The sequence below is a fragment of the Oncorhynchus mykiss genome, chromosome 4 (assembly GCF_013265735.2).
Source record: "Oncorhynchus mykiss isolate Arlee chromosome 4, USDA_OmykA_1.1, whole genome shotgun sequence".
NCBI lineage: Eukaryota > Metazoa > Chordata > Actinopteri > Salmoniformes > Salmonidae > Oncorhynchus > Oncorhynchus mykiss.
In genome coordinates, this window is record NC_048568.1 from 23,335,500 (window position 1) to 23,361,943 (window position 26,444).

Consider the following 26,444-nt stretch of genomic DNA (forward strand, 5'->3'; position numbering starts at 1 on the left):
GAGCAGCTATTTCTGCACGGTTGTGGGTTTTAAATGATCCCTGTTTTTAGATATTGGTCTTAGGACTCCGCAAAAGACAGGGGGTTACATTGTGTGATTGTGTATGTATTGAAAAATACAATAGAATGTGAGTATGAGTGAATGGGAACTATAGTGCCTTGCAAAAGTGTTTGCATCTCTTGGATTTAATTTTGTTGCAAAGTTGGATTAAAATGTATTTAATTTCCATTTTGTTGTCAATAATCCACACAAAATACTCATGTCAAAGTGGAAGAAAAATTATATATATTTTTTGTAAATTAATAAAATAACTAAAATATAGTCATTGCATAAGTATTCAGCTCCCTCAGCCCATACATGTTAGAATCTCCTTTGGCAGCCATTACAGCGAAGAGTCTTCTTGGAGCTTTACACACCTGGATTGTGCAATATTAGCCTATTATTCTGTTAAAATTCTTCAAGCTCTGTCAAGCTGTTGGGGATCATGGCTATACAGCAATTTTCAGGTCTTGCCATAGTATTTCTAGCAGATTTAAGTAAAAACTTGGCCACTTACAGTAGGAACATTCACTGACTTCTTGGTAAGTAACTCCTGTGTAGATTTGGCCTTGTGTTGTAGGTTATTGTCCTTCTGAAAGGTGACCTCCTCGCCCAGTGTCTAGTGGAAAGCAGACTGAAGCAGGTTTTGCTTTAGGATTTTGCATGTGCTTAGCTCCATCCCGTTTATTTTAATCCTGGAAAAACTCCCCAGTATTTGCTGATGTCAAGCATACTCATACCATGATGCAGCCACCACCATGCTTGAAAATAAGGAGGCAGTTACTCAGTGATGTGTGGTGTTGGATTTGCCCAAAGGCCAAAACATGTATTCATTTGACATTGTTTTTTTCCACTATTACTTTAGTGCCTTGTTGCATACAATATGCATGTTTTGCAATATATTTATTTAGTATGTTTGTGTTCTTCTTTTCACCCTTGTCATTTAGGTAATTTATTGTGGAGTCACTACAATGTTGATCTATCCTCAGGTTTCTCCCATCAGTCATTGAACATTGTATCTGTTTTAAAATCACCATGGCCTCATGGTATCATTCCCTGAGCAGTTCAGAAGGATGACTGACTATCTTTGAGGTGTCTGGGTGGTTTAATACATAATGCACAGCATAATTCTTCATTATACAACGGGTGGTTCTAATACTGAATGCTGATTGGTTAAAACCACATTCCAGCCTGTGTCTATTCCACAAGTTACCACTGGCTAAATCTATTACTTTAAAATGCCTATTTACTCTTCCATCTGACTGCGCAATCCAGTGTTTCATCAGCCCAGCCAGGCAATTTATAAACTTGATTTCCACTATAAAAAGCATCTAGACATTCTCATATTTCTTTTAGACTAACATTTAGTTTTAAACAGCAGAGATTTGTATAACCTTGCTGTCTGTCTCTCCGACATTTGCAACATTGTTTCAATATTCCAATTCGATCTCCAGCTGTTCCATAGTAATGAGTCGGGACGAGAGAGAGAGAGGCAGGCAGTGTTTCTCAGCCAGTCGAAATCATGAATCAGCTGACATCATTTTTATGGATATATACAAAGAATTGTCAATTGATAAAAGGTAGAACATAAACGAAGGTCAGCTAGTTTGTGGTCTTTCCAGCTTCAGTTTGAAGTTATTGTGTTAGGTGTGTTGTTGGCTAGCTCCTCTGAACTAATCGATTGCAGAGGCCATGGGGATGGTACAGTCCAAGAAGAAGGGGAGTGTGGCTAAGATGCACATCTCTGTCCAGAATGCACTCTCTCTGCCAATTATGTACTCAATATATTATTCCAGTCTTTTGCTGTTCGCATTGTCGGAGTGGACACGTTGTTTCCAGAGTGCACAGCCTATGCTACACTTGTGAGAAACACTTTTTGGTTCATTTCATTCCACTTCCAAGTTGTCAATTTAGTCATTGTCTTTTGTTTGGAGCGCTCCTGTCAATGTACATTACCCATAGAACTAGGCCTATAGGCTAGCTGGCCTGCGCACTAATGTAGGCATATAAATGTGCCAATTTTAAAGCATCAGACAAGCTCAATGTGAATTTATAGTTGATTTTATTAAAACACAAAGGGTGTGTTGACTATTGCGTTGACTATTACCGCCACACCGGCGGTCACAAGTCATGAAGGCAGTCAAATTCCACATGACCATTTAGTCAGGGTAATTAGGCTTCTCCAAGCTCTGATGCTGCTGATGGTCATTAGTAGCCCTTCAAACTTGCTAACTGCCTGGTACTCAGCACTCTATTTTCCCTCTAATCACTTTGACATCAATGCATATGTTATAGAAAATCCCGCTGCCCCTGTGTGTGATAATGGTCTATTCTATATCAAAACAAATGTCACACATGTATTATTTAGTATATGTAAAGACAATATTACATCAAGAATAGTCTGATGGGTGACAATATTAGCCTATTACTGATATGATATATTATCACTTGTAAATGATGCCTAGCATAAGAAGCAATGACTTTTTCTAATCATGGTCGCAAACCTCATGTAACCTAGCCCATAGGCCTATATGTTTTAAAGGTTTGTATCACAACTAAAGTGGCTGGCCAAATAACCTCTTAAAGTGATGCACATTAATCTGCTTTACAAGGGGTGTAGAGCCTAACGTGTGAGTTTCAAGTTTGGGGTAGATAATTTTCAGCATAAAAATGCACCTTTTATAATAAAATAAATACATGCATAATTGCATTTTGTGGTCACTTTTGATAATGTTTTTTTCCCGCTAATGGCACATTTGCACTTATAGCCTACTACCATGTATGTGTGCATTGCTGCGCTGTTAATGTGAAGAAGTAGCCTAATAGTTTATCAACATGTTAAGCTAAACGTTCTGATCTGTTGCGTCAGCCTCATTGCTTAAAAATGATTTTTTGATGCTAGTGGTTGTATTAATGTGGGATCTATCACATCCCACAACTGTCCCAGACTATGTTTGGAATATTTATTTATTACACAAAATAGAATAGGTCGACTTTTGTGCTATGTAGATTGACATAGGCTAGTGCTTTTGCCGTTTGTTAGGCCTACTCGTCTTTTTGGCTGACGAAAAGTTATTCTATTATCTTCAATATGCACCTCGGAATTGGAAAAGGACGTGCGCAGTTGCGTCCCGGATGTGTCTGTCTTCACTTGTAAGCCTGTAAGAAAGACCTGATCAAGTGGCTGACAGCCATGTGAGTGAGAGGCGCTTCAGATTGCGCCGCACACTGTTACAAGTTACATTAATAACTCTATATTAAGCATATAGGAGTACCTATTTTTTTCTTAACACAGAATAGCCGCATGTGCGCACTCCCTTAAATCGTTTGGAGAAAATATTTATATTTCATTCAACTTTGTTCAATTGTATTCTTCATACTATAAAATAATGCCACGGAATTATAAGCAAATCTTGTCTGCTAAATGAACTAGTGTAGCCCACATCAGGACCTAACATAAGGACAACTCAGAGTATGCTATTCTTTTCTTCTGAAATAGTCTACATTTTCTTCATATCATGCTTCTTTAGAGCTGTCTAAAATAAATAATGGATTTATTGTGTAGGTGTAGGCTATATTACATGGATTTATTGTACTTTTTAAAATGGCTTGTAGGCTATGTGTGAAAGCCAGGAGATGCTAAATGTGTTTATGTTAATTAAAGGTCAATTACCGTGAGACCGACAGTTATTTGCTTGACAATCACCGGCTGACCAAATTTTGTGACCGCCACAACCCCAGGTGTGCCCAATGTTCCCTCAATTGTTTTCCGGCACTGAGCAAATTTCAGGTATGCCGAGTGCAAACTTGAAGTTGTTCAAATTCTGTTCAAATTCCAGTGCGCGTTTACTGTGAACACCGAGTCTGTACCCGCTTTAAGTTACAGTTTTAACAGTGGCTATGGCTATTTCATCATGATGTAGGCCTACCAGAGTGGCATAGCATCAAAATCAATGGAGTGCATCCCATAACATTTTAACATGGAAATCATTCAGCCTACAGTAGCAGCCACTGTGTGGTGTTCAGTGTAGGCCTACATTCCATGAGGCTTTTGGAGAAGAATAAAAAAGCATGCAGGGCTTGACATGAACCTGTTAATCCACTTGTCCTTCAGACAAGGTGACTGAAAGTGTTGTGGGATGCAAGAAACCACTACAAAATAAAATGCATTATTATTCCCATACCGTTATTACAGAGAATCAGACAAATTATGCTACCCTCTACCTATTGGTTTCTTAGCTTATTCAAGACTGTCTCAAAATACAACACTACCTGTTTATGACAAAAAAAGCTCTTTACCTTGCTCGCTTTTCAAAGATGTCTAGAAATGTACATATTTTGTGCTCTTGTAGGAAGCAATCACTCCCCTATTGCTGACTACAAGTGATCTATAACTGGGCTAATAACTCAGTAACTAGCAAAGGATATGAACAAACTGTGCACACCTACATGCAGCTCTCACTTTGATCTCAAAACAAGTGCATCAACTCACGACCACTCATGCTGTAAACACAGTCCAGTTCAAAGTAAATGGTACAGATCCATATACAGTGCATTCAGAAAGTATTCACTTTTTCCACATTTTGTTACATTACTGCCTTATTCTAAAGTGGATTCAATTGGTGAGGGAAAAAAAACAATCTACACACAATACCCCATAATGACAAAGCAGAAACAGGTTTTTAGAAATGTTTGCAAATTAAACTGAAGTATCACTTTTACTCCCATTCGTCCCTACAGATCCTCTCAAGCTCTGTCAGGTTGGATGGGGAGCATTGCTACACAGCTATTTGCAGGTCTCTCCAGAGATGTTAGATCGGGTTCAAGTCCGGGCTCTGGCTGGCCCACTCAAGGACATTCAGAGACTTGTCCCGAAGCCACTCCTGCATTGTCTTGGCTGTGTGCTTAGGGTCATTGTCCTTTTGGAAGGTGATCCTTCTCCGCAGTCTGAGGTCCTGAAGCAGGTTTTCTTCAAGGATCTCTCAGTACTTAGCTCCTTTCAGCTTTCTCGATCCTGACTAATCTCCCACTCCCTGCCGCTGAAAAACATCCCCACAGCATGATGCTGCCACCACCGTGCTTCACCATAGGGATGGTTTTGGCCAGGCGATGAGCAGTGCCTGGCTGTAATGTGATGCTTGTTATTCAGGCCAAATAGTTCAATCTTGGTTTCATCTGAACAGAGAATCTTGTTTCTCATTGTTCGAGAGTCCTTTTGGTGCCTTTTGGCAAACTCCATTTGGCCGAGCATCTCGGTGGATGCTTTATTCAATCAATTTTAGAATAAGGCTGTAACGTAAGAACATTTGAAAAGTTAATATGATCACACCAGTAATAGATTTGATGTTGTATTACTTGTGAAGCACAGCTGAGTAAGCATTTAAATAATTAGCTTTTTATTTTTTATTTTACTGGGCTGATGGTGCCTGCATCTGATGGTCAGTCTCAGCAGAGGGAGAGAGCAGCAGACTGAGGGTCCACTTCTCAACATCCCTCCGCTCTTCCTTTCCTCCACTGACCAAAAAGTCACACTGTCTTCCAGCTAATGGCAACTTGAGTTGCACAACATTATTTCTGCCTCTTCCACAGATTCATGTTGTTACTCCTATGAACAGAGAAAGTTAAATATTCCTCGATATTAAAAAAAAGACCCAAGCTGTTAATAATAATAATGCAATCCTATAGATACACTTCCCTACTCATTACTGCTGCAGTGCTTGTTGTAGCGCTGAGTGGAAATAGGAAGAAGGCGCATTTTATGGTTTTATAAAAGTGTTGAATACAAAGTGTTGACAGTGCTGAGTAAGAACATGAAGGAGTTCACAAACAGCAGCTCTTTCATGTATTCGTTGACAGTCTCTCCTGTCATGGTTTTAAACGTTTTGAAATATCACAGTATCAATTTTACTGTAGATTTATTTTATGCCTGTTACGTTACTGTAGACATGGTCATCTGAGCCATCCAATTGGCCAGCGGTAGACCTATTGTGCACTTGATATGCTCTCTGGCCCACTGGAAAGGCTGAGTTTGTACCTTCAGACACATGAAATGGTTCAAAATGGCAACAGTTCGCCTACCTGGCGCAGGGAAGCTAAATCGGGTGCATCTATCGCCAACAGCCTGAGACGAATACAAAAAAAGGAGGAAAACAAGGCTTTATCGTTGTTTTTTTTTACAGAAATGTTTGGCGATCGACTAGAAATGCCTTGGAGATCGACCAGTCAATCGCGATCGACCTGTTGGTGACCACTGCTCTAGAAAGTGAAGTTTAATCTTGTGCTTCTCTCTGTGGGCTGGTATTTCTGCGCGGCAGTCCCGGAGGAGCTGCGTGGCAGTCTTGGGCTACTGTGCACACGCAGGCAGCTTAGAGGGAACATTGGGTGTGTCTATATATGCAAAAAAATACATGTTTTAAAATTTCAACCAATCGATTGTTTGAAAGAACAGACTACTTCCGGTCAACAATTAAAAAAACAAAATGTTTTCATGTTGTTGTCGGCAACAGCCCTATTTGTTACCCATCTACCAAACCTATTATTTCACGCAAAGTGAATCCATGTAACTTTTTATGTGATTTGTTAAGCCAAATTTGACTCCTGAACTAATTTAGGCTTGCCTAAAACAAAGGGACCGAACACTTATGCAACAACTATATTTTAGTTATTACATTTTGTATTCAGAAGAATGTTTTTTTTACTTATCCACTTTGTCATTACAGAGTATTTTGTGTATATTATTGACAAAATATGACAATTAAATCCCTTTTAATCCCACTACGTGACACAATAAATCCAAGAGGAATCCAAGGGGTCTGAATACTTTTACAAGGCACTGTATGCTAGATGCAAGCTATTTATTTTTCTTGGAAAATGGGATAGCTATACAACTGTGAAGACATGGTACCCCTATTATAAGTTAGAGGGGAGTCAAATATTCCTACTTCACTGTGGCCCCTGCTTGGGGTCCGCGTTGCCCAGGTTACCCTTTACTCGCAGGCGCTTTGTGATGATGTCACCTTCTCTCCCCTCAAGGTGGATGTTGGGGCCTGTAGTCCTCAGCCGGACACCCCCGACACCCAGGCCCCCCCTTCCTCCTCTTCCCCTGACGAGGTAACCAGCACCGAGCGGTGGTCAGGGCCCCGTCCCCCACCTCCCATCTCAAATCCCCCCCCGCCCCACCCCCCTGCAACCCCACCCACACCCCCAGCTCAGCCTGCAAGAGCATGATTGTACCACCCCCACCCTCTCCTACACCCCACTCCCTAAACCAGGGTCCACTTACTTTCTGTCCATCAAACTACAACTGACCTGGAGCCAGTTGATAAGGGTAACTGTTAACTGGAACATCCAAATCAGAGGCCGAATCAAGCCTACCGACCCCCTACACCCCCAGACGGGCATCCCATCACAGATGAATGAAATTGATCTGCACATCTCTGATACAACATGCACCGCTATGGATCAATGTTTCTTATTACCAGCACTAAACACCAAACGAATGATCTCAACATTCACGGTTCCCTATAACCAATCAATTATTACAGTGATCAGTGAACAATCTCTCCCACCAGGCAAGAGCCAGCAATCATTTGTCTCAATTTTACCATTGTTTTTATATGTTGTAAACAAATTGTTGGACAATTCAGCAGAATAAGTCAAAACTCCTGCAGTTTGTTCTGTGGTAACACACTACAGCTGCTATGAGCCTGTGTTCCCCACCACTGTGGTCCTCTAATGTACTCTCTCTCCCTCTGTTTGTTTTGTGGCTTACTGTGAGTAGCCTATGATGGAGATGTTTGGTCAGCAACTTCCTATCCAAATGTGCACACATACACACACACATCCACACAGGGCTCTCCAAGCCTGTTCCTGGAGCGCTACCATCCTGTAGGTTTTTCGCTCCAACCCTAATCTAGCGCTAATAATTCGCTGGTTGATGAGATGAATCAGGTCAGTTACAACTGGGGTTGGGGTGAAAACCTAGAGAAGGGTAGCGCTCCAGGAACAGCCCTGATCTACACACACATGCTTGCGGCATGGTCAACGTCTGCCCCATACGCATGGCATGCAGTTATCCTGTCGATTGTCTTGATGCAAAATTCTTCTATAGTCTCAGTGAATGAATGACTGTAGAACGCATGAGATGTGTTTCTGTTCTGCTTGTGTTGTCCTTCACCACATGTAGTCCTCCAGCCATGGAAATAACTGGGAGAAATGCTTACTGTGACGTGCTGCATCCTGCCGTGCCTTGGCATGATCTGAATGGTACAGTGCAGTGCGTCACAATGCTGGACTTGAATACGAGGCATGAATTTCTCAATTATTTAGATAAGCGTGAGAGTGGCATTGTGCGCGAGAGACGTTTTTGCATAATTTTGTGTGACTTGAGGAAACACGCTGTACCTGCAAGTCCAGGGTTCAACTTCCATACCATTCAACACACAGTCACATGTCAGTGTGTTGCCTGACTCTGTATTTTGAGTGGGATGTGTGGGGAGGGAGTCTGCCAGGTAAGGGTTGGAGTGAGAACACCATATTTTCTTCCTTGTTTCATGTTTTATGTCCATTCTTCTCAAGCAGTATTAGTGGGGCAAATAAGTATTTAGTCAGCCACCAATTGTGCAAGTTCTCCCACTTAAAAAGATGAGAGGCCTGTAATTTTCATCATAGGTACACTTAGGTACACTATGACAGACAAAATGAGAAAACAAAATCCAGAAAATCACATTGTAGGATTTTTTATGAATTTATTTGCAAATTATGGTGGAAAATAAGTATTTGGTCACCTACAAACAAGCAAGATTTCTGGCTCTCACAGACCTGTAACGTCTTCTTTAAGAGGCTCCTTTGTCCTCCACTTGTTACCTGTATTAATGGCACCTGTTTGAACTTGTTATCAGTATAAAAGACACCTGTCCACAACCTCAAACAGTCACACTCCAAACTCCACTATGGCCAAGACCAAAGAGCTGTCAAAGGACACCAGAAACAAAATTGTAGACCTGCACCAGGCTGGGAAGACTGAATCTGCAATAGGTAAGCAGCTTGGTTTGAAGAAATCAACTGTGGGAGCAATTATTAGGAAATGGAAGACGTACAAGACCACTGATAATCTCCCTCGATCTGGGGCTCCACGCAAGATCTCACCCCGTGGGGTCAAAATGATCACAAGAACGGTCAGCAAAAATCCCAGAACCACACGGGGGGACCTAGTGAATGACCTGCAGAGAGATGGGACCAAAGTAACAAAGCCTACCATCAGTAACACACTACACCGCCAGGGACTCAAATCCTGCAGTGCCAGACGTGTCCCCCTGCTTAAGCCAGTACATGTCCAGGCCCGTCTGAAGTTTGCTAGAGAGCATTTGGATGATCCAGAACAAGATTGGGAGAATGTCATATGGTCAGATGAAACCAAAATATAACTTTTTGGTAAAAACTCAACTCGTCGTGTTTGGAAGACAAAGAATGCTGAGTTGCATCCAAAGAACACCATACCTACTGTGAAGCATGGAGGTGGAAACATCATGCTTTGGGGCTGTTTATCTGCAAAGGGACCAGGACGACTGATCCGTGTAAAGGAAAGAATGAATGGGGCCATGTATCATGAGATTTTGAATGAAAACCTCCTTCCATCAGCAAGGGCATTGAAGATGAAACGTGGCTGGGTCTTTCAGCATGACAATGATCCCAAACACACCGCCCGGGCAACGAAGGAGTGGCTTCGTAAGAAGCATTTCAAGGTCCTGGAGTGGCCTAGCCAGTCTCCAGATCTCAACCCCATAGAAAATCTTTGGAGGGAGTTGAAAGTCCGTGTTGCCCAGCAACAGCCCCAAAACATCACTGCTCTAGAGGAGATCTGCATGGAGGAATGGCCAAAATACCAGCAACAGTGTGTGAAAACCTTGTGATGACTTAAAGAAAACGTTTGACCTCTGTCATTGCCAACAAAGGGTATATAACAAAGTATTGAGAAACTTTTGTTATTGACCAAATACTTATTTTCCACCATAATTTGCAAATAAATTCATAAAAAATCCTACAATGTGATTTTCTGGATTTTTTTTCTTCTCCTTTTGTCTGTCATAGTTGAAGTGTACCTATGATGAAAATTACAGGCCTCTCATCTTTTTAAGTGGGAGAACTTGCACAATTGGTGGCTGACTAAATACTTTTTTGCCCCACTGTATATTCAAATTTCTATCAAGTCAAGTTATATACCCTGTAATTTCTTTCCCTGACAAGTCATTTAAAACCAGTATTGGTTGATTGTTAAAAAGGCTGTCCTCTACCCCCTACCTATTTTTCTCTCTCCTCTCTCTCGCTCCTCTAGGCGAGTAACGGTAAAGACCCGTGGTCGGTATGGAACCAGGACACCACGGGAGGTTCCTCCAACAACTGGGCGGCCCAGCCAGAGGGCACCATTACAGGCACCATTACAGGCAAGAGTGCTGCCCCTGACCCCTGGGGCTCCACAGCACAGAGCCATCCTCAGGCCTACCAGGGCCCAGGTAAGAGTCACTGTTCTAGAGGAACTAAAGGGCAATGAGGGCCCCTTTATGGACCTCAACACTTTGGTAATAATTTGCTCGTAATACTGTAGGGAAGACCTACTTTAGCAAGTTTCTGGCAAAAGACTTGCAGAAAGATGTCTCCAGAAATGTTTTTTTCCCCCTTGTTATACCTCTTTTTAGGAACTTTATCCATTGTTAATATCTATGTTTTGGGTTTTAAGAATATAGCCTTTGGCATACATGAAGGGTGGTGTTTTGCAATGCATTTTCTAGGTGTGGTCTTTAACAGGGGACGGTGTTGTCATCAATAGTTATGAGATCACTTGCCTTTGCAGAGTTTTTGCTGGCTTTGGTTTTTCACTTCCCGTTTTAAAACTATATTCTGAATTAAGATGTGACTGACTGAATGAACGAAATAACAAAGTGCCTCTTCTTTTTCCTTCCAAAGATATCTATCCATATCCCTACCTTATTGACTGGTCAGGTATCCCACCATGCATTGCCTGCTGGGAGGGTTTCCCTGTTTGTGCGAGTGTTGACTGTTTCTTGTTTTAAGAAAATGTCTGGCATGTGTATAACCAGTAAATGTACATTATTTTCTCTATTGCAGGCATGTGTTTGCATTGTGTGTATTTTCTCTCAAGAAAGCTATTCACAGTATTTATAGCTTAACACTTAATTGGTTGGTTTTGAGGATATATCTAACTGATTATCTAGACTGATATAATAGGTTTGTTGTTTCTGTTTGGATACATACTGTACAGTATATTTACAATTTTTCTCTCAAAACATAGCACGGGGTAGTGCAGTGCAGTGGTCTTCAAACCTCTCATTGGGCACCCAAGATTTTCCCTTAAGGAGCTCACCTAATTCTCTAATCAAGGGCTTAATGATTAGTGATTGGAATCAGGTGTGCTAGCTCTGGAATAAGAACGTCTGGGGGTCCTCGAGGAGAGGTTGGAAACCCACTGGTCTAGTGCATGTTCTCTGATCTCGGTTTTAGGCTTTTTATGCTGTATGATCTCTCTTCCATGTATTTGGTTACTAAGGGTGTGTGTTTGTGTGTGGGTAGGAGCGGAGGACGATGAGTGGGATGATGAGTGGGATGATGTGAAGTCGAACTCCGAGTCTGGAGATGGAGGGGCCATCCAGAGAGGAGGGGCTACTGGCTCCTCCATGAAGATCTCCCTCAACAAGTAAGACAGCTGACTACTACTCCAAACCATCACACTGAATCCACAAACACTAGCCATGACCTAAAGACCACTTTTACCCAGATTTTACCCACGGTAAACATAAACATTGAGTCAATATACAGAGTTTGGCCATCTTAGTTTGCGGTTTAGAATCTGAGACGTTTGGCGGAGGATAGTTGGCCCAACTCACCATTGCCGTTGGATTTCCAGACTGTCAAGTGTCCCTTTCTACCTAACCACTGACACTTAACCCCTGACCTTTACCCCTGTGTGTTCCTCTTTGAGCAGGTTCCCCGGGTTCTCCAAGTCTGGTCCTGAGCTGTTCCTCCTCTGCAAGCAACCACCCAAGGGAAAGGAGAAGATAACCATCTATGTGAGTTGGTGGAGGACCGTCATCAGTACTGGACATTGAATGGAGTGTGGTTGGCTGTGTTGTTTAGCAATTTTTTGTACTGTAGTCTTTTCAAATTGCTGTAGGATTTATCTTGTAGGATTTAGTAGGGTTGTCTCTGCTCCGTCTCAGATGGGGGAGGTTGGTCCAGTGTGGTCCTATCCAGAGGCTCAGCTGGACTGTGTCGTAGCCGACCCTAAGAAGGGCACCAAGATGTACGGCCTGAAGAGCTACATCGAGTACCATGTCATACCCAACGTAAGTGGGACCACTACTAGTATCAATGTGAATGGTCATTAATGTTTCTGGCTCGATCATTTCTAGGGACAGATACATTGTCCAAATGCCTGATATAACGAGCTGTCTCAGATAAAAGCTGCAGTTTCCGAAAGCCAATATTATGCCAACCCATTGGCATTATAGTGCATGTTAACTTTGTGTGATTGGTTTGCAGACCACAAACAGACCTGTCAATCACCGATACAAGCACTTTGATTGGCTGTATGAGAGGCTACTGGACAAGTTCGGTTCAGCCATCCCCATCCCCTCTCTACCGGACAAGCAGGTCACAGGTGAGAGACTGACCTGCTAACCTCTCCTCTTCTCTCCTCCACTGAGAAACCCTCTGTCTATCCTATAGGAGAGGAGTTCACTTAATGTATGAAGGTATATGTGGAGCCTGGGGTGCTCCTTTCAATGCACACTGCTTATATCTGCTCTCTCTCCCTTTCTCCCTCCCCCTCTGCCAGGGCGTTTTGAGGAGGAGTTTATCAAGATGAGGATGGAGAGGTTGCAGGGCTGGATGACCAGGATGTGTCGGCACCCTGTGGTCTCCAACAGTGACGTCTTCCAACTCTTCCTGACCTACAAGGACGAGAAGGTACAGTAGGAGTCTTCCTCATCTTCCTCCCCCAGAAACAGCAGAGGGGTGCAGTATCAGACTGGACATGGAGCTCTGACTGTACAGGACTGGTAGTGACACTGAGGATTGGCTATTGAGCACTGTGTGTTGCAGGACTGGAAAACAGGGAAGAGAAAAGCAGAGAAAGACGAGGATGTGGGAGTGATGATCTTCTCCTCCATAGAGCCTGAAGCCCCCGACCTGGACCCCATCGAAGTGTGAGTGACATCACACCACTCTGCAGCAGACATATACAATATGAAATGCTATGGGGTGTTTTTCTTCATTTGTTTCCATTGCGTAACAGGGAGCAGAAGTGTGATCAGTTCAGTCGTTTCACCAAAGCTATGGATGATGGTGTGAAGGATCTACTCACAGTGGGCCAGGAGCACTGGAAGAGATGCACAGGACGTATGTATGCACTACATAAACACTACACAGCAGCTATGCAGGCTACATAGTTATAACACATGACCGAATCTGTGTGTGTCCTCAGCTTTGCCCAAAGAGTACCAGAGGATTGGCAAGGCCTTCCAGAACCTCTCGTCTGTCTTCACCAGCAGTGGATACCAAGGTAGGCCTGTTTGGACAGACATTTACCCCACTAAATGGGATATATATGGATCTCTGTATGTTTTAGTTTGTTCAATGTAAGTGTTGTTGCGTGTAATGTAAAAAAAACAGGTTCTTGTATCTGCAGGAGAGGCCACCCTCACCGATGCCATGACTTCAGCAGGAAAGACCTATGAGGAGATAGCTCAGATGGTGGCTGAGCAGGTACAGTACCAGTACAGACGTGTCATAACCTGTAGATCTCTCTCTTAACCCTGTATCTCCTCTGGGTTAAAATAAATTATCAGAATGTGTTGTTATTTTCAGTGTCAGAATTGAATTTCCATGTTATTTTATTTGATTATTTAAAAACAAGATACTGTTAGGTTCTGAACAAACAGAGTAAAAACTCAAACGGATGACTAGGAAAAATCTCAAACCAAGTTTATTCACCCACTGGGTCATACACAAATCAAAATCAAATCAAATCAAATTTATTTATATAGCCCTTCGTACATCAGCTGATATCTCAAAGTGCTGTACAGAAACCCAGCCTAAAACCCCAAACAGCAAGCAATGCAGGTGTAGAAGCACGGTGGCTAGGAAAAACTCCCTAGAAAGGCCAAAACCTAGGAAGAAACCTAGAGAGGAACCAGGCTATGAGGGGTGGCCAGTCCTCTTCTGGCTGTGCCGGGTGGAGATTATAACAGAACATGGCCAAGATGTTCAAATGTTCATAAATTACCAGCATGGTCCAATAATAATAAGGCAGAACAGTTGAAACTGGAGCAGCAGCACGGCCAGGTGGACTGGGGACAGCAAGGACTCATCATGTTAGGTAGTCCTGAGGCATGGTCCTAGGGCTCAGGTCCTCCGAGAGAGAGAAAGAAAGAGAAAAAGAGAGAATTAGAGAGAGCACACTTAAATTCACACAGGACACCGAATAGGACAGGAGAAGTACTCCAGATATAACAAACTGACCCTAGCCCCCCGACACATAAACTAATGCAGCATAAATACTGAAGGCTGAGACAGGAGGGGTCAGGAGACACTGTGGCCCCATCCGATGACACCCCCGGACAGGGCCAAACAGGAAGGATATAACCCCACCCACTTTGCCAATGCACAGCCCCCACACCACTAGAGGGATATCTTCAACCACCAACTTACCATCCTGAGACAAGGCTGAGTATAGCCCACAAAGATCTCCGCCACGGCACAACCCAAGGGGGGGGCGCCAACCCAGCCAGGATGACCACATCAGTGACTCAACCCACTCAGGTGACGCACCCCTCCCAGGGACGGTATGAGAGAGCCCCAGTAAGCCAGTGACTCAGTCCCTGTAATAGGGTTAGAAGCAGAGAATCCCAGTGGAAAGAGGGGAACTGGTCAGGCAGAGACAGCAAGGGCGGTTCGTTGCTCCAGAGCCTTTCCGTTCACCTTCCCACTCCTGGGCCAGACTACACTCAATCATATGACCCACTGAAGAGATGAGTCTTCAGTAAAGACTTAAAGGTTGAGACCGAGTTTGCGTCTCTGACATGGGTAGGCAGACCGTTCCATAAAAATTGAGCTCTATAGGAGAAAGCCCTGCCTCCAGCTGTTTGCTTAGAAATTCTAGGGACAATTAGGAGGCCTGAGTCTTGTGACCGTAGCGTACGTGTAGCTATGTACGGCAGGACCAAATCAGAGAGATAGGTAGGAGCAAGCCCATGTAATGCTTTGTAGGTTAGCAGTAAAACCTTGAAATCAGCCCTTGCTTTGACAGGAAGCCAGTGTAGGGAGGCTAGCACTGGAGTAATATGATCACATTTTTTGGTTCTAGTCAGGATTCTAGCAGCCGTATTTAGCACTAACTGAAGTTTATTTAGTGCTTTATCCGGGTAGCCGGAAAGTAGAGCATTGCAGTAGTCTAACCTAGAAGTGACAAAAGCATGGATTAATTTTTCTGCATCATTTTTGGACAGAAAGTTTCTGATTTTTGCAATGTTACGGAGATGGAAAAAAGCTGTCCTTGAAATGGTCTTGATATGTTCATCAAAAGAGAGATCAGGGTCCAGAGTAACGCCGAGGTCCTTCACAGTTTTATTTGAGACGACTGTACAACCATTAAGATTAATTGTCAGATTCAACAGAAGATATCTTTGTTTCTTGGGACCTAGAACAAGCATCTCTGTTTTGTCCGAGTTTAAAAGTAGAAAGTTTGCAGCCATCCACTTCCTTATGTCTGAAACACATGCTTCTAGCGAGGGCAATTTTGGGGCTTCACCATGTTTCATTGAAATGTACAGCTGTGTGTCATCCGCATAGCAGTGAAAGTTAACATTATTTTTTTGAATGACATCCCCAAGAGGTAAAATATATAGTGAAAACAATAGTGGTCCTAAAACGGAACCTAGAGGAACACCGAACGCACGAGGACAGATGCAGAGCCTCGGTCTGATGCCATTAAAATGTCATTTACCACCTTCACAAGTGCAGTCTCAGTGCTATGATGGGGTCTTTATTACTGCCACTTTTAGTGAGTTTGGTACACATCCGGTGGATAGAGAGCCGTTTATTATGTTCAACATAGGAGGGCCAAGCACAGGAAGCAGCTCTTTCAGTAGTTTAGTTGGAATAGGGTCCAGTATGCAGCTTGAAGGTTTAGAGGCCATGATTATTTTCATCATTGTGTCAAGAGGTATAGTACTAAAACACTTGAGCGTCTCTCTTGATCCTAGGTCCTGGCAGAGTTGTACAGACTCAGGACAACTGAGCTTTGAAGGAATACGCAGATTTAAAGAGGAGTCCGTAATTTGCTTTCTAATAATCATGATCTTTTCCTCAAAGAAGTTCCTGAATTTATCACTGCTAAAGTGAAAGCCATCCTCTCTTGGGGAATGCTGCTTTTTAGTTAGCTTTGCGACAGTATCAAAAAGGAATTTCGGATTGTTCTTATTTTTCTCAATTAAGTTAGAAAAATAGGATGATCGAGCAGCAGTAAGGGCTCTTCGGTACTGCACGGTACTGTCTTTCCAAGCTAGTCGGAAGACTTCCAGTTTGGTGTGGCGCCATTTCCGTTCCAATTTTCTGGAAGCTTGCTTCAGAGCTCGGTATTTTCTGTGTACCAGGGAGCTAGTTTCTTATGAGAAATGTTTTTACACCTGCAAAGACAAAGCATGATTACACAAGCACATATATTTATAACCTCCTACTAGGCAGGGTCAACTCCTTACACGTCTAGATAGCCAATACATACATCTCTGTCGCCAGGCAGGAACTTAATTGGTTTCTCTCACTGGTGTAGTCATGGTCCTTCCTGATGTTAGAACCTTGGTGGGTGTGGAAGTGTGTGTGTGAGATAGGACTGTTGTGGTGGGCCCCTCTGGCCCCCCTCCCAGAGGTTTCTTCTCACTTCATCTGTTGACTTAACCTCGAGCCAAATTCCACGCTCCTCTCTAGTTTCGCAGCTGGCCTGCCCTAACAGAGACTAACTACACTGTTGCCCTTTTACCTCCCTCCTTAGGACATACACCAGATTCCTATACACCCTTCATTGACCCCAACATATACATTCCTTGTACATGTAAAGTATCAACATGTTTTAGTATAGTAAAAGTATATTTCGAGCTAGAATCCAACAATATGCATACAAAATTATTCAATTGATTAAGAATCATTGAGGATGAACACAAAAAAGCACAAATGTCTGTGACTTACTTCCATTGTGGTCCTCTTTCATGATAGTGTTTGGCATAATGTGGCACGATAAAAAAAGATACATCTAAATTGGCAGGCCAATTTGGTTACTTAATCATAAGAACACAAACACATCCAGTTTACACACTATACACAAAGGAACTAGGAGGGATTGCTCACACAAGCACACTATCCATTAACTAGGATTTCACCTTCCCTTTAATGCTACTCAGAGTGGGAATAGTTTTAACACAGACAGATTATTCCACTCAGAGGCTGCTGAAGAGTCTCCTGTTGAGAGTGTAGTTGCTCAAGGGCTGTAAATAGTATTTGAAAGGCAATGTGTGCTATACGTCAGATGTAGCCTTGTTTTTTTTTGTCTCAGTTGTTGAGGTCTTGGAATCCAAAATAAGCCTTTGAGGGAGTGTATGCTAGTCTACTTTGAGGAGCAGCTTTGGGCAAGTGGGGGCAACTTCCTGTTGCTCTGTGTACTTCCTTTAGCCCCAAAGGCCTTGTGCTCTATTCCCGTTCCTTTGGTCTCTCTTTTTTCTTCATCGCCCCAAGCTGCTCCTGTCTGATGTCACTTCCTGGATGTCTGCGTGTGTTTCCTGTGACCTCACAGTGTCTGTTTTATATCCTTGTTCTGACCTTCTTCTGACCCTTTCACTAAGCATCCTGTGTGTGAGGTGTGTGTTATCTGAAGGGAAGAGGTCAAGACTTGTATGATTACTCCATGACATTAATTTAAGGCCACCAGCACTAAATTTAAGGCCACCAGAGCAAAATATGTTCTCTACGTTCCTCTGACAGTTCAGTTGAACATAATGTTTGAATATCAGTTCTCTGATTTATATCCATGACGGTGTAGTGTGGTTTGTAATGAAATCAAAGCCCCACCCTGTTTTTGATGTTGTCGCAGCAGCGTCGACATGGAGGACTCATCTGGTAAGCATGTGTTGCTCCAGTCCAGAGGTTTCTGTCCTTGGTCCAGACTCTGTTTGACTTCTTTTTGACCTCCACCAATCATTAGCTGTGTAGTTTCAGTCCTGGGTAGTTACTAGCACTCAGACACAGTGCTGTCTATATATATATATATATATATATATATATATATATATATATAATGTGTGTGTGTGTGTCAGTTCAACATTATAGTAAAACTACAGTTCCCTACCTTGGTTCTCTGGTAATGTTTGGGTGGATGTGTTATGGATCTCTTCCATGACCAAGCACGCCTTTTGGATGTTGTTTTCCCTACATGGTCCTTTATTGTCTCTGTTTTTGGTCATATTTCTATCGTTTTTAAGTGGTTTCCTGTTTTTTGCTATTTGAGACATTGCTACTACATTTCTTTCTGATGATGTCACAGTTGTATTATTGTACTCATTTTGTTCATTGGCTTTTCTGGCTCAGTACCAAAAGTGTAATGTGAATTGGCTTTTGCTCTGTTTGCAGGGGATATTGGGTTGTGCGGCTGTGTGTGTGATTTGATATCTAATTGTCCATGTTCTCTCTCTGTAGCCCAGGAAAGACCTGCACTTCCTCATGGAGAACAACAATGAGTACAAAGGCCTTCTAGGATGTTTCCCTGACACCATTGGAGTACACAAGGTAGGCTCCTACAGGGGGGGAGGGAGGGAGGAGAGAGAGAGAGAGAGAGAAATTGGTATTCACATGATACTGAGCCTAGGGCAGAGGAGAGAGAGCGAGAGAATAACAACCATATGAAAATAACATTGCTAAAAGAACAAAACCATTTTATTTTGGTTAGGACCTACAGTGTCTTTGCTATTAATGTAGATCCCTGTTTAATCCAGTATAGCTGTAAAGTTGAATCCCTAGAATTTTGTGTAAAGCTGAAGACTGCTCTGTCTTTTCACTGTTAGGCGGCCATAGAGAAGGTGAAGGAGGGAGACCGGCTGGTGGCAGCTAGCAAGATCACCCCTCAAGACAAAGTGACCATGGCTAAACGTGTTAGCACCATGTCATATGCACTACAAGGTAAGGCTACTGGTCTAATGCTAAACGTGTTAGCACCATGTCATATGCACTACAAGGTAAGGCTACTGGTCTAATGCTAAATGTGTTAGCAATGGTTAAATGTGCTAGCACAAAGTACTGTAAGCCTATGGCGTAATAAAGAGATGGTTCCATCATCTATACTAAATCACGTGACAGTGGATTTCCTGTTTTCCCCCCGCCCACAGCTGAGATGAACCACTTCCATAGCAACCGTATCTACGACTACAACAGGGTGATGCAGCTGTACCTGGAGGAGCAAGTGAAGTTCTACGAGACGGTAAGAACACCATTTTAAAATGTCAGTAGCTTCTTCCTCTCAAATAGAAAACCTATGAGTTCTTTGCCTGAATGACAGTGGATCTAAAGCAAATGAGTATTGCTAGCATTGAAATTATATTAATGAATGGGTCATTTCCACATGCTCACATGCAATTGTCTCTGACCCTGGTCACAAGGTCTGCTATGAGAGGGACTGCTATGAATAGATGCATCTGTACATACAAATAGTAGTCCATCAACAATGCTTCAATCTGATGAATGTTTTTATTTAGGCATTCAGCACATGGCTTTCAATGGGATTTTTCTCTTTATTCCTGGTTTGGGCAGATTGCTGAGAAGCTGAAGCAAGCACACAGTCAATTCACCACCATGTAAACCTGCCTCCTAAGACTGAAAATGCAAGAAACAGCTTAACACCCAAGAGATCTCTCTTTTTCTATTTCTCACTCTGTTGCTTTTTCCCTTTGCGCTCAGTGCAATTTCATTTCCTGCAGTCGTTAGCTAATGATGCTAATGTAATCTGTTTTAAACAGTCTAGGAACTGTTTAGGAAGAGGTGTAGACAGTCGAAACCCAGATGGGTGGATTGCAGCAGTGCCTGATGCACAGTGGGTGCCACATGCAGCACCAAACAGCCCAGTCCCACAGGAAACAACACTGACTTCTTCCTGTGTCTCAGGTCAGGGTAACATGACAAACATTCAGGCCCTCATTGAACATATTGCACAGTTAAGCATTGCCCTCACTGCCTCAGTGATTCACTCAAAATGCAGAGGTCAAAGAGCAGCTCTCTTCCCCTGGCAAAGAGGATACTGTTTGCATTTCCTTGTTTGACTGAATCCATGGGCTAGTCATGTGGAACTGACTTCCTCAGTTCCACATTATAGTAAAACTACAGTTCCCTACCTTGGTTCTCTGGTAATGTTTGGATGGATGTGTTATGGATCTCTCTCATGACCAAGCACGCCTTTGTGGAAGTTGTTTTATGCTCCATGGTTCTTTATTATCCCCTGGTCATCTTTTGGACCTTACCCCAGCATCACAGCATTTTTTAATCACAGCATTTCAACAGAAATTGTGTATATGATTTTCTTAAGTGATTGAAACACACTCACAGTTCAGAGTAGAGTTGTTGCATTATGCCTTGTCAGTTAAGTTCCAGCAGATATGAGAGAGAGTGTGTCACCACGCCCCTTGCTTGTGAGTGTGTCTGAACACTGCTGGCAGTGCCCCGCCTCTTCCTTCACTCACTTCCTCGATCTCTTAACAGGAAGCTCGACCCTTTCCTGCCACTGTGCCTTGTTGACGTTCTGTAGAAAATAGAACTGCATGCTTCGCTAATTCCCCCCTGCCTCATTTTTTATTTTTTTTACTTTTCACATCTTTCCAAAAACATGGAGTTCTGCTTTTCTCCCTTCTGGAAGGACACATCTTGATGGGGAATGTTAGAGGTTATGCAATGGGAGCCTACTCCTCGTCCATGGAAGCCAAACATCAGTGAGCCAATGCTTCTCCCAAAGCCAGTGCCAAACATGGTGGCTGGGTCCCAATACTCGTAAATTGCTCCCTTGTTTTCTTTCCTTCAAAAACAGCTGAGCGGTTTCACAATATTGCTTTCACCTATCAAATCCTTACATAGCAGTGGTTAGTAAGGAAATGTGGTTAAGACAATTGGGACACAGCCATGCCTTTCTCCGGGTGTCTATGACAGCTCTTCTCTGCCTCACTCCACTTAATACCGCAGTGCAATCTTCAATCATTATTTAATCTCACTCTTTCTATTCTCGTCACATAAATACAAATACATCTATATTCTATCTGATGCATGTGCTTTTTGGTTGTTGAGGTATTATTTTATGTATAGAAATATTTGCGATACGTTGTCACCCAGAAAGAGGAGAAATTTAAGTTTGATTTAATAAAAATGATTTGTACTCTCCATGTACACGTTTGCATTTCTTTGAGTGTGTTTGTGGGAGTGAGTGAGTCATGTCTTGTTCTGCCGGACTTGTGTATTTGGGACGACACCCACCCACACACACTCATATACACACACAGCAGGCCCCGTCTGAAAATTCTGTGGAGATGGATAGGAATGAAAATGAGTTGGTCTATCAGCAGAGCGGAGCGTCAAAGAGTGTGTTTGTGCTGATTATGAGGGTGGAATGAAAGAGGTCTTTCACCCTGTACTCTGCCTGCACCCAGCTCTGACTGAAATCAGGTGCAGCTGGGTCTCTATCTCTACACCCAGAAAGAGTTAAATATTTCACTCTATAAAGAGTTAAATACGCTATACAGTGCCTTGCGAAAGTATTCGGCCCCCTTGAACTTTGCGACCTTTTGCCACATTTCAGGCTTCAAACATAAAGATATAAAACTGTATTTTTTTGTGAAGAATCAACAACAAGTGGGACACAATCATGAAGTGGAACGACATTTATTGGATATTTCAAACTTTTTTAACAAATCAAAAACTGAAAAATTAGGCGTGCAAAATTATTCAGCCCCTTTACTTTCAGTGCAGCAAACTCTCTCCAGAAGTTCATTGAGGATCTCTGAATGATCCAATGTTGACCTAAATGACTAATGATGATAAATACAATCCACCTGTGTGTAATCAAGTCTCTGTATAAATGCACCTGCACTGTGATAGTCTCAGAGGTCCGTCAAAAGCGCAGAGAGCATCATGAAGAACAAGGAACACACCAGGCAGGTCCGAGATACTGTTGTGAAGAAGTTTAAAGCCGGATTTGGATACAAAAAGATTTCCCAAGCTTTAAAAATCCCAAGGAGCACTGTGCAAGCGATAATATTGAAATGGAAGGAGTATCAGACCACTGCAAATCTACCAAGACCTGGCCGTCCCTCTAAACTTTCAGCTCATACAAGGAGAAGACTGATCAGAGATGCAGCCAAGAGGCCCATGATCACTCTGGATGAACTGCAGAGATCTACATCTGAGGTGGGAGACTCTGTCCATAGGACAACAATCAGTCGTATATTGCACAAATCTGGCCTTTATGGAAGAGTGGCAAGAAGAAAGCCATTTCTTAAAGATATCCATAAAAAGTGTTGTTTAAAGTTTGCCACAAGCCACCTGGGAGACACACCAAACATGTGGAAGAAGGTGCTCTGGTCAGATGAAACCAAAATTGAACTTTTTGGCAACAATGCAAAACGTTATGTTTGGCGTAAAAGCAACACAGCTCATCACCCTGACCACACCATCCCCACTGTCAAACATGGTGGTGGCAGCATCATGGTTTGGGCCTGCTTTTCTTCAGCAGGGACAGGGAAGATGGTTAAAATTGATGGGAAGATGGATGGAGCCAAATACAGGACCATTCTGGAAGAAAACCTGATGGAGTCTGCAAAAGACCTGAGACTGGGACGGAGATTTGTCTTCCAACAAGACAATGATCCAAAACATAAAGCAAAATCTACAATGGAATGGTTCAAAAATAAACATATCCAGGTGTTAGAATGGCCAAGTCAAAGTCCAGACCTGAATCCAATCGAGAATCTGTGGAAAGAACTGAAAACTGCTGTTCACAAATGCTCTCCATCCAACCTCACTGAGCTCGAGCTGTTTTGCAAGGAGGAATGGGAAAAAATGTCAGTCTCTCGATGTGCAAAACTGATAGAGACATACCCCAAGCCACTTACAGCTGTAATCGCAGCAAAAGGTGGCGCTACAAAGTATTAACTTAAGGGGGCTGAATAATTTTGCACGCCCAATTTTTCAGTTTTCGATTTGTTAAAAAAGTTTGAAATATCCAATAAATGTCGTTCCACTTCATGATTGTGTCCCACTTGTTGTTGATTCTTCACAAAAAAAATACAGTTTTATATCTTTATGTTTGAAGCCTGAAATGTGGCAAAAGGTCGCAAAGTTCAAGGGGGCCGAATACTTTCGCAAGGCACTGTATATACAGAAGTATGTGGACATCTCTTAAAATGTGTGGATGTGGCTGTTTCAGCCACACTCGTTGCTGACGGGTGTACAAAATCGACTACACAGCCATGGAATCTCCATAAACAAACATTGGCAGTAGAATGGCCTTACTGAAGAGCTTAGTGACTTTCAATGTGGCACCATCATAGGATGCCACCTTTCTAACAAGTCAGGTTGTCAAATTTCTGCCCTGCTAGAGCTGCCCCGGTCTACTGTAAGTGCTGTTATTGTGAAGTGGAAATGTCTAAGAGCAACAACGGCTCAGATGTGAAGTGGTAGGCCATACAAGCTCACAGAATGGGACCACCGAGTGCTGTAGTGCATACAAACTGTCTGTCCTCTGTTGCAACACTCACTACCGAGTTCCAAACTGCCTCTGGAAGCAAGGTCGGCACAAGAACTGTTCATCGGGAGCTTCATGAAATGGGTTTCTATGACTGAGCAGCCGCACGCACACAAGACCAGTAGCGATTTTAGCATGTAAATCTTGATGGGGGGAAAATAAATAAAAGTGGGATGCATCCTAGCAAAGCCACTACACAACACAACACTAAACAAATTGCACTATAACGGTGACAAACAATGCCCACAAACTGTTAGGGTCTACATAAAGCTGTCCCAACAGAAGTCTCAACACCTTACCACTGCTACACCTGGCTATCAGCGGAGCCTTGTCTGGCAGTGAAAAAATAAAAAAGTTTATTCAGCCTCATTTACTGCCTTTAAAAAAACATAGCTGATATGGCTGACTTGCTAAAACAAATGTGGTGTCTACTGACAATTGAGATGTACAAACTATGGTATAAGGTGACGACAAGCAGATGAGGCAATCTGTAATTTTGATTAAGACATTGAGCGAGCTACAGTAGGACGAACGTAGTCAATATAACTTTGTTTTGCACTATTGAAATGTACAGCGCCACAATTCAGAACATGGGCCGTTCTTATAGTGTTCTCCCTGTACACCAATTCAGAAGAACCGTAGGATAAATAAAGGGGGCATATAAGCAGACAATGAAAGCTCTTACAATATTCGATGATTACAGTTCTCTAAAACAGGTTAAATGCTACATGTACACCACCAAGTCAGAACAGTAGGGAAAATTAAGAGGGGTATATGGACCAAATTATTAGGGTGAGGCACATGGTACTACTAACATCTTACTGCACAACATACACTTAGTATTACTTTCTTAGCTACAGTATGCATATCTACCTGGCATATTACATAATTTATGCAGGAGCATACAATACATTTTTGGACTCACCTTGTTGTGCTGTGCTCACTTGAACAGGAAGGTGGCACGTCCTTCATGGGCTTATTTTGTCATCAAAGTCTGTCATTCTCTGGATTTATGGTGCTTTCAAAACAACTGGGAACTCTGGGGGGGGGGGGGAACAAGGTAAAATCGTGATGACGTCATTGATCTTCAGGTCGTAGCTGTAGAAAGAGACCAGATTTACAGTTCCGAGTTGGATGACCATTCAAAATGTATTTTCCAATGCATTTATTCCCGACTTCCCAGTTGTTTTCGCAGTTCCAAGTTAAGTTGTTTAGACCGCGGCACAAATTATGTTTCATTGACAGCATGGCCATGTGAATGTTTATCATTTTAAACTTGGAAAAAAGCCCTTAATCACAGATTTGGGACCACACAGCCATTCCACTGAATAGCAGGCTAGTGATTGGTTTGCAAAGCTTGCAGTTGGCCACTGTCACTGATTCCTTCCAAACCACTCATTGTTGAATTTGGGATTTCTAACTTGTTGTGTAATGTTTATGGCCGATGAGCACCAATACGTTTAATCTATCATTTCTCTTCATTATTTCTCTTAATATGACAATAATTAAAAAGGATTTGCCAGTAGATTGTCGACTTGATTCATGATGATGACTGCTAGCTAAGATTTTGAAAGTATGATGTTGACAGCCCAGTCAATTCCTGCCAGTCTGCACAGCGCGATATCAACCCAGAACATATTGGACTGCTTTTTCTCTACCACATCTCTGGATTCCTACCACAAGCTCTGAACCTTTACACCGGATCATCGCAGCTAGCTAGCTGCTATCCGAGTGTCTACTCCTGGCTAACGTCTCTGTCCGGAAGCAAGCACCAGTTAGCTTGGAGCTAGCCTCGAGCTAGGCCCATCTCCTGGCTAGCTGAAGAGGTCCATCAGCCAATTTCTTGGGTTACAATACCTATTTTGCCAATTGGCCTGGACCCTTTTACTGCCGACACGGAGTGCCAACGATCCATCACAACTGATGTGCCGACGTAACCTTCCGAGGGGATCTCAACAGGCTCTTCCGTCGCGACGTCCACCGAAGGCCCTTCTGCTAGCTCCGGCCCGCTAGCTGTCTGAATCGCCGTGTCTCCAGCTCGCCTAGCTACTCACTGGACGCTATGATCACTCAGCTACGCATGCCTCTCCCTAATGTCAATATGTCTTGTCCATTGCTGTTTTGGCTAGTGATTATTGTGTTATTTCGATGTAGAGCCTCCAGTCCTGCTCAATATCCCTTTTGTTCCACTCCCCACTCATGTGGTGACCTCACCTGGCTTAAATGGTGCCTCGAGAGACAAAACCTCTCTCATCGCCACTCAATGCCTAGGTTTACCTCCACTGTATTGATATCCTACCATACCCTTATTTGTACATTATTCCTTGAATCTATTCTTCTGCGCCCAGAAATCTGCTCCTTTTACTCTCTGTTCTGAACGTACTAGACAACCAGTTCTTATAGCCTTTATCCGTACCCTTATCCTACTCCTCCTCTGTTCCTCTGGTGATATAGAGGTTAACCCAGGCGCTGCAGCACCTAGCTCCACTCCCATTCCCCATGTGCTCTCATTTGTTGACTTCTGTAACTATAAAAGCCTTGGTTTCATGCATGTTAACATCAGAAGCCTTCT

The 26,444-nt window shown here is 42.8% G+C and overlaps 1 protein-coding gene across 7 annotated transcripts in view; it reads left to right on the plus strand.

The window, feature by feature from the left end:
* The window catches only part of snx9b (sorting nexin 9b), a 32,581-nt gene extending 11,062 nt beyond the window's left edge, over nt 1–21,519 (plus strand). Inside the window, exons 5-20 of one of the 7 annotated variants that reach the window (XM_036975943.1) lie at nt 7,072–7,149; nt 10,373–10,550; nt 11,002–11,037; nt 11,626–11,749; nt 12,035–12,122; nt 12,273–12,398; nt 12,595–12,712; nt 12,890–13,020; nt 13,156–13,259; nt 13,349–13,452; nt 13,538–13,615; nt 13,742–13,818; nt 18,796–18,885; nt 19,161–19,275; nt 19,482–19,573; nt 19,903–21,519. In XM_036975943.1, the coding sequence (XP_036831838.1) occupies nt 7,072–7,149; nt 10,373–10,550; nt 11,002–11,037; nt 11,626–11,749; nt 12,035–12,122; nt 12,273–12,398; nt 12,595–12,712; nt 12,890–13,020; nt 13,156–13,259; nt 13,349–13,452; nt 13,538–13,615; nt 13,742–13,818; nt 18,796–18,885; nt 19,161–19,275; nt 19,482–19,573; nt 19,903–19,950 (1,587 nt within the window). In that variant the 3' untranslated portion in view covers nt 19,951–21,519. The remainder of the gene's footprint in view (nt 1–7,071; nt 7,150–10,372; nt 10,551–11,001; nt 11,038–11,625; nt 11,750–12,034; nt 12,123–12,272; nt 12,399–12,594; nt 12,713–12,889; nt 13,021–13,155; nt 13,260–13,348; nt 13,453–13,537; nt 13,616–13,741; nt 13,819–18,795; nt 18,886–19,160; nt 19,276–19,481; nt 19,574–19,902) is intronic. The other 6 variants (XM_036975944.1, XM_036975945.1, XM_036975946.1 and 3 more) reach the window with 6 other exon arrangements.
* Nucleotides 21,520–26,444: the final 4,925 nt, after the last annotated feature.